The sequence below is a fragment of the Artibeus jamaicensis genome, unplaced genomic scaffold (genome assembly GCF_021234435.1).
Source record: "Artibeus jamaicensis isolate MK-2021 breed Jamaican fruit bat unplaced genomic scaffold, CSHL_Jam_final contig_793, whole genome shotgun sequence".
Classification (NCBI taxonomy): domain Eukaryota; kingdom Metazoa; phylum Chordata; class Mammalia; order Chiroptera; family Phyllostomidae; genus Artibeus; species Artibeus jamaicensis.
This window is the reverse complement of record NW_026521975.1, coordinates 8,598,651-8,606,667: the sequence shown is the minus strand read 5'-3', so window position 1 is coordinate 8,606,667 and position 8,017 is coordinate 8,598,651. Positions and strand designations below refer to the sequence as shown.

Below are 8,017 nucleotides of genomic sequence, written 5' to 3'. Positions count from 1 at the left end.
GTGAGAGAAAGTCTTAAAAGAAAGCATAGCAAGTGTAAAACAGAGTTAACAGTCAGCAGGAGGTGATTTTTTTTTCTTCTTGCTTATCTATCTTTTTTACTTCAATTAACTCAGATTACTCTGTAGTTAGAAAAGTACATACAAGTCACCTGGGGGTCTTGTTGAAATGCAGGCTCTGATCCAGCCAGTCTGTGGTGGGGCCTGAGAGTCTGCACTTCTAGGCCGGTGCTGCTGATCTGAGGACCAGAGTGTGAGTAGCCAGGTTGTAGAGGACTGCATGAGAAGGAGAGAGGAGGGAGAGGACGGGTGCAGGAGGAGGACAGGAAGGAGGGAAATTGTAAAAGAGGTGAGACATCTGTCCCTGACTGAGAAACCAGGCAGGTGGAGATGGGAGAAAAGACAAAGGGAAGAACAAACGGATTGGCCAGCGGCTGAGATGGGGTATCCCTGGGGTAGAAGAGACTTGGTGGTGGGAGGGGCAATGAGGCCTGGCCACTGGGGAGAAGAAATGGCCAGACGGGTGTAGTACTTCCATGATGGGCGGGCAGGCATAATTCAGGGGTCCAGTGTTCAGAGCCCTCCCCTTGGGCCGAGCGTTTCCTGGTGATGAGTGCTCTCCATGGGCCTGTCCGTCTCTCAGGTGTCTGTAGTCAAGCAGGGACAGACAGGGACTGCTTGCTGTTTCCTTCAGAACCTCACTGTGCATGTTGACTGAGTCGGGCTGCAGTCTGCAGAGGGTCTTCCTACTGTCACACCCAGCTCGGCTAAGCTGTGGCCTCTGTCGTCTCTCTCCCTACTGCCAAGGAGAGGACACCCTGTTGAGGGAAGCAGGTGTTCCTTGAGGGCTCGACGTAGGTGGGCAGACTGGGCTCAGGCCTTCCGTCTGCTCCTTTGCAGGTTCTCAGCTCCTCAGAGCTGGGGCAGGGCCTGATCAGGGCCAAAGAGGACACTAAGGGGAGGGGAAGGGACTGGCAGGACTATGGGCAGAAGCCCGTGAGAGCCTGGTCAAAGGACAGAGGGGCAGAGAAGAGGGGAGGACACACATTTTCTCTAAGTACAGCTCGTGCACGCCCTTCAGACAGACTGGTCATTCTGTTGGTTAACACTAAAGGGGATTCTACCAACACACACGTGTAGCCCCAGCGCAGCCCTCCACCCGTCTCCAGTCGTGCGGGACCTCTCCCACTCTCGCACCATCCGTGGCTCCCCACACCTACAGGAGAGGTTTACAACTTTTGGGTTGCTTCCTCAGAGAACTTTGGCAAGTTTATATCCCCCGACAGCCTTTCTAAGTTGACATCTATAGTTTTTCACCCTATGTTTAAAAGTATATTTTTATTAATAGCAAATAAAACACATTAAACATTTGACAGGATAAAATACACGGAGGCTCAACTAATTAGAATATTTTGACATTACTTGATTAAATGGGTTTAATTATCAAATTAAATAGCCTGCTCAGAACCTGAAATTATGTGAAATTTTATTAAGTAGGTTTTATCCATTTTATAATTCAAAATGTGAAAAGAGTCCCATTAGATTGAGAAGAACCAAAGTTGCTGACTTAGATCCTGGCCGTGCTGCGTCAGAACGTCTCACCCGGCACGCGTCCCCTTAGCGAAAGTTGTCAGAGCGCAGAGACAGGACGCTTGCGGTTTGAACGTGGCGACCCAAGGTGTCCAAAATCAGGACCTCCCGTCATCCCCTTAGTGTAGGGGCCCTGGGGCTTTTTACACCCCGCACAATATGCCACAACTTTGTTCCCAACGTATGAAGATTTAAACCCAGGCCACTCCCCGTTCCTTCTCACTGCTCAACACCGCCCCCACGTGAGGTTAGACATTTCTGACCTGGGCCCAAACCTGCCCTTTCCCTGAGATGCCCGTTGTTCCGGGCCTGGCTCTGACTCATCTCCTCCCAGGCACAGTCCCTCCTCCTAGGCTTCAGCCCTCCCATCCCATGGGAGGTCCTTTGGTGGTCTGTCTGTCTCCCACTCTGTCTCTCCCTGTGGCTCATCTCTCTGCCCCCCCCAGCACATACCTTGAGCTCATAAGTGGTTGGAGAATAAATGCCTGGCAAGAAGGGCACTGACAAAGGGTACGAGCATCCCTTGGAGGTTATAACAGGAACTCAATTTTCTTGGCTTAGGAAACAAAATGATCAACTTGGCAACAGACATGCATCTGCCTCCATCTCTGGTGCCCAAGAAATAGCACTTAATAATTTTCTTCTGATTTAGACAAGGAGTCCCCATTCCCCTCCCTCATGTGAATGGAAAATGTCATTTTAATGGTTCCTGAAAACACAATGAAATGACTACCTTTACACATTCAACACAACCCCCACGAAATCCCCTTCTCTGCTGTTTCTGAGACCCTGGGGGCAGTAGAAGCAGGTGGCTGGGGAATTAGTTGCCTGCTGGAGCTTTCTAGGTGAGGTCATGCACTCCAGGTCTCTGTCTCCGCACCCAGCCCCTCACAGGCTGGGGGTTTTCAACATAGGAGCTAATTAAACCCACATAGCAAATCTACAGAGGAGCTCCTGTTATAATAACATTTTGTAGGCAGGGCATCTGAGGCTCAGAGTGGTGATGTGAGGTTTCCAAGGTCAAAGCCATCCACTGGGTAAGTAGTAGAGGCAGGAGTGCTGGGTGCCTGGGCCCTGTCTACCAGCCTCACTGGCCACTGCTCTTTGCCTCCATGGAGAAGGACCGAGAGGAAGGGAGTGCCCACTGCCTTAGAACTGTTGTGCCTTAAAGCAGAAGAGCAATGCGCCTTTCAGATTCTATTTTCCTGGTTTTTATAAATCAGAAAGAAGTCTGAGATTCAAAAGAGCAACAATGGAAAAATTAGAAAAAGATCATCAAAAGTAAAAATGTGCCATTAGAGACTAAAGCTAAGATCATCCTCACCTTCATGTTTTCAATTACTGTATATGGATGCAAAAGTTGGCCAGTAAAGAAAGCTGATAGGAAAAAAATAATAATTCACCCAAAACATGGTGTGAGGGGAGACCTCTGTGGGACACCCTGTCCTACCAGGAAGCTGATCCAGTGAGTCCTGAGCAGGGCTGTTGAACGGGATGTATGGGCATCATTAATTTAGGGCTGCCAGGGGCTGGAGCTGACAGCAGGGCAGAGAACATAACTGGTGCAGGACCTGTGCTGAATGCGTGACATCAGGTGAATGCTTCCTAGGTCTTTCTGTGTCCCACGTCCTGGGAACAGAGTTGAATCAGGCTTGTTCCCACACTCAAGGAGGTCCCAGCTGGGAAGGGGAAGCGGGTCAGATGATGGCAGCGCAGCTGGAGAATAGCAGCAGAGGTCGGGGGCCGGAGGAACAGCCTCCTGCCTACTCACCTGCTGCCTTTTCATTTCATTATGACGTGAACCAAGGGTCCTTCCACACAGGGCTCCTTGCGGGCCCTGTGTGCCAGCTTTCCCCCAAACAGCAACAGCGGCACAGTGGACACAGCACCTACAATACCTCTCCTTTATTAGCTCAGGGGCTCTGGGGTCCCTCCCCCAACCCCATTCCACACAGCAGGAGGTGACCAGCAGGCAAGCGAGCTAGCCAAGCTTCCCACGCATTACCGTCTGACCTCCAGCTCTGGAAGTAATTTTCTTCCGTGAAGACGTCCCTGGTGCCAAAAAGGTTGGGGACTGCTGTAAATTAGCTCCTTTTGTCCTCACAGAATCCTCGTGAGAAAAGTGTCCGTCCTCCTGTTTCCACTCAGGGAAAGCAGGAGCAGGGCAGGACAGTGCCTGCAGGGGCTTTTAGATTCTGCATTTAGTCCCAGCATGAGCAGGCCACCTTCGACAAAGCCTAACCTCTTCTGAAGTTACCATTCGTCCGCCTGTGAGTCTGCGCCCAGGCGTCCCCCGTCCTTCGGGGCCCTCGGTGTGGGAGCTGGGCTCCTCCTTGCCCCGTGGGGCCCTCCACCTGGTGCGGAAGCCTCTTCCTCACCTTCCCCCTCTCCTGCCTGCCACCTCCTCCGGGAGAAGACACCCCCACTCACCCACCCACTGCTGAAATGAAGGCTTCACACATGGCGTCTCATTTATTTTTACAGTAACTTTGTAGGCATTGTGCCCATTTCACAGAGGAGAAAACCAAAGCCCAGAAAGGGGAAGAGACTAGAACAGGAGGGAAGGGGTGGATCCAAGCTCTGTCTGATCTCAAAGCTGAGTGGGAGGTGTGGAGGATGGGTAGGGTCTGGAAGGCAGCTTCCAACGGAGGACAGAGCAGAGGTGAAGGCAGCACAGCCTGTTTGGGAAACTGCCGTTTGCCGAATGTGTGCAAAGAAGAGGGGCCAGTTACACCTGAAGGGGCCACACCCAGGCAGGGCTGTGGTGGACTTGAAGGGCAGCGGGGATAAGACAGCTGCGATGAGAAGAGGCTGAGGCAGGGAGGACAGCAGGGAGGCCATGCCTCTTCCCTCAGGGAGGGTCCCTGGACTGAGAAGTGGGCCACGGGAGGCCAGACAGATGAGATGAGGAGGATGGATTCATGGCAACCTGGAGGGTGGCTGGATACAGGGGGATGTGACAAGGGCCCCAGGAGGGGACCTCAGTAGTACAGGGGCAAGCGTGCCCATTGCGGCTAAAGGAGAGCGCTGGCCAAGGGGTGACTAGACATGTGGTGTGGCCTCAGGACTGGGGGCACAGAGCAAGGAGAGCTGGGACTTCCGGGCTTACCTTGGGGTGCTGCCATTGAATTTGAGGAATTAGTTTTGGCTGTGAATGAAGACCACCTTGATCATGAAGCTGGTGGGTGTCAAAGGAGGCCTTCCTGTGCTGGGATGCAGCATCATGGTCTTGATGGTCCAGTGACTCTGGTGGCTGTACTGGCCTTTACAAGGAAGCCCCACCTGCTCTGCTCAGCCAGGGGAAGGGACACTGAGGTCAGGAGACCATTTCTGTGCCCAAAACACAGTGGTATGTTGGCTCCTGCATATGCTGGCTGCTCTTTTCCCTGCTCTCAATCAGGGGTTTGGGTCCTAAGGAAGATGATGAAGTGCCATTGGGGACAACTGGTCTCCACCAGAGGCACCTGTGGGTGGCCTGTGACCTTGGGCAGCTACCTCATTTCTCTTAGCATCGGGTCCCATGCCTGTGACCTGCCTCATGGGGCTCTCAGAAGCCGGTGTGAGTGCTCTGTGAAGGCAGGGGGGGCCCTGGGGGCCGAGTGGGAATGGGGGGGTGGGTGAGGAAAGGCTGACAGAGGACCAGTCCTGAAGGGCACGAACAATCCAGGCGCAGGTGAGGGTCTGGGGAGGTAAGGTGGGACAGCAGATGGGAAGTCACCCACAAGGCAGGAGAGTTAGTGGGGAAGCATTCAGACTGTAGAGGTCAGTGAGAGGACTGGCTGAGCAGAGGTGCTGGCAACCCTGGGAAGATCAGCCTTCGAGGAGAGTGGGGGTGGCAGGGAGGAAGGGAGGGCTGGCAGAGGGAGAGATACCAGAGACAGAAGGCTGAGCTGACGCCCGGTAACACGTGGGTGTGGGGGCAGGGCTGCCACGTTCTCCTACAGGGAAGGCACCTATGGGCACCCTCGGCTGCCAGCTGTGGGAAGACACCATGGCCACATGTCCTGGCTACTGGCTAGTCTTTTAGAGGTGGGAGGAAGGCCTTAGTGGTCAGCCCAATGAGGGAGGTATAGTACAGAAGGATCAAGGGCAGCAAAACAGACCTTCTCCCCAAATCCACACGATCAGAAGCAGTCACCGGGGCCTGGCCAACTTCTAGGCAGGACTCATGCAATTCTGGCAATGATCATGCTCCTCTTAAGAAATTATATTGCGCTTTATTAAATAAACCAAGTAGAAATACGTCAGTTTGAGCTCAAGTAATATGCAAGGCACAATTCTTCCTGTCTCCAGCTTTTCCAAAATAAATCACAAAGACCAGCCCCACAGGACTGAAGTGCATTCACGCTGCAGCTCAGAATCAAACCAGACCCCACACGCAGCACCCGTGTGACCGGCTCTGGGGCGTGTCTCTAGACCTGGCCAGTGCACAGGGCAGATGTTGGAGGCCTCGGCTGCTGAAGAAGTAGGAGCTGGGAAGGAGGCAGGGCTTTTCCCACTTGTCTTCTCCGCAGTCTCTGCACTGACCCTGCTGGACTCTGTACCTGCTGCAAAGCTGCCTGGAGGGCAGGGAGGCATCTTCCATTTGCAGCAACATGGAGGCTCAGATCTGCTGAGGTGTGACTGTTGTACAGAAGGAGGGACAAATAACACTGGGTCTCTGTGCTTGGGCGGGACACAGAGGCTTCTCCAAGGGAACAGACAAGGACGTTTTCCTAATGAGGCTTCCGCTGTCCCTGTGCTGACAGAGCTAGGGTGTCCTTACAGGGCTGGCGCTGAAGCCAGGAGACGTTTCTACAGGTCATAGGAAACGAAGAACCCCAAAGGCCAGCAGTCTATTCACAGTGGCCCACGTGGGGTGAAAAGCAGCCTGGCTGGTAGTTCCCACAGTGTCTCACATCTCTGGGAGGCTGAGCTGGTTCAGGGGCCCAGCCGCTGCCGTCCTGAGGCTTCTTGTGCAGTGTCGGGGCAGGCGAGAGACACTTGCCATTCACACTCCTCGTTTTCTCGCAGGAGCCAGATCAGGGGAAAAGTAGTTTCCACAGGGAAGATACCCCACACAGATGAAAAAGTAACTAAAAAGTCCTTTCCCTGAGACCAGTGCAGTAAATATCTTCTACAGCCAACTTCTAAACAGAGCTCTGCCTGCTCAGAGTCCTGAGAAAGGAGTGATTTTAGAGAGTCTAGGACAACTAAAGCATCATCCACAAACCCTCCATAACCAGGCATAATGGAATGAGTCAGAAAGTCTTAGCCTTTGCAAGACTGAAGTAAAATAAACTGGGATAGATAAGAAGAAGCTAATGAGCAAAGCCTAAGTAAATATGTATAAGAACAGAAGCTTCAGAGAGAGTGGAACTATCAGGCTCGGGCCTCAGGGGCTAGCTCCAGGCTGGACGCTGCAGGCTGCCCCTCTGTGCAGCCACAGGAGTGTCAGGGCCTTGAAGGGGGCCACGACTAGTGGGAGGTGTAGGCAGGGCTCCACAGCCCTGAGGGAGGACTAGCCCTTCGACCAGGAGGCAGTGCTTTGCAAGGCATCAGTGATGAGGCAGCAAAATCTAGGGTGAAAAGAGAAACAAGTGAGCCACGGAGCACAAGGGGAGGGGCCTCCTCAGAGACTCCTCTGAGCAAAGTTTACCAGGTGCTTTCCTAAGTACGCCCCCAGGCATCTCTGGGCCACACATGAATCTACTGGGGGCTGGCTGAGCTGGCCCTAAGACGGATGGAGCAACAGCTGGACATGAATAGAGTTCTGGAGCGTGACTCCTGACCTCCCGGAACTCAAATACAGAGTCTCAAGGTGACAGAGAGGCATCCAGTCCATGGTGCAGCAGGGAGGGGCCATCCAACTAGGCAGGAACAGATTCTTGGGCAGAGAAAGCTGCACGAACAAAGACTCTAAGGTGTGCAGAAGGGTCTGAGTATTGGGGAGGCAGTGCAAAGGCCTGGTGTGAATCAGGAGGGGCACAAACACAGGGAGGGGTGACTGGCAGAGATGTGGTTAGGGCGAGTGCCTCTGTGAGGACAGATGGTTAACATAACCAAGCTACAAAGCAAGTGAGCTGCTGAACTCTGCATGCCTTTCACTGGGCGAGTTCACAGACCTAAGAGGCACCTGGTAAAAGACTATGATTCTAGGGATCCAGGTTGCATGTGGGAGCTTCTTGTTCTACAAAATGCATCTATACAAAACTATGTCCTCTTTTAAAAAAATCACAGACTCCTTAAAACCCAGACATAACCCCCGCCCCTCGCCCCACCAAAGTCAGTAGACATCAGCTCAAGGATTTCTTAGGTAGGGAAGGAACGCTTGAATGGGAATAAGGAGACACGGGGCTGCTGTGTACAGCTGTGCATGTTGGGTACTACTTCAGGGAATACCACTTACAGAGAGAGGTGCTCCCTGAAGTTGTGTAGAGTTGCCAGGGCC

The 8,017-nt window shown here is 53.0% G+C and overlaps 1 protein-coding gene across 1 annotated transcript in view; it reads right to left on the bottom strand.

Moving 5' to 3' along the window:
• Positions 1 to 5,779: 5,779 nt before the first annotated feature.
• The window catches only part of NUP210 (nucleoporin 210), a 118,906-nt gene continuing 116,668 nt past the window's right edge, over positions 5,780 to 8,017 (bottom strand). The window contains exon 40 of the mRNA XM_037167396.2: positions 5,780 to 7,145. Within this exon, the coding sequence (XP_037023291.2) occupies positions 7,045 to 7,145 (101 nt within the window). The 3' untranslated portion in view covers positions 5,780 to 7,044. The remainder of the gene's footprint in view (positions 7,146 to 8,017) is intronic.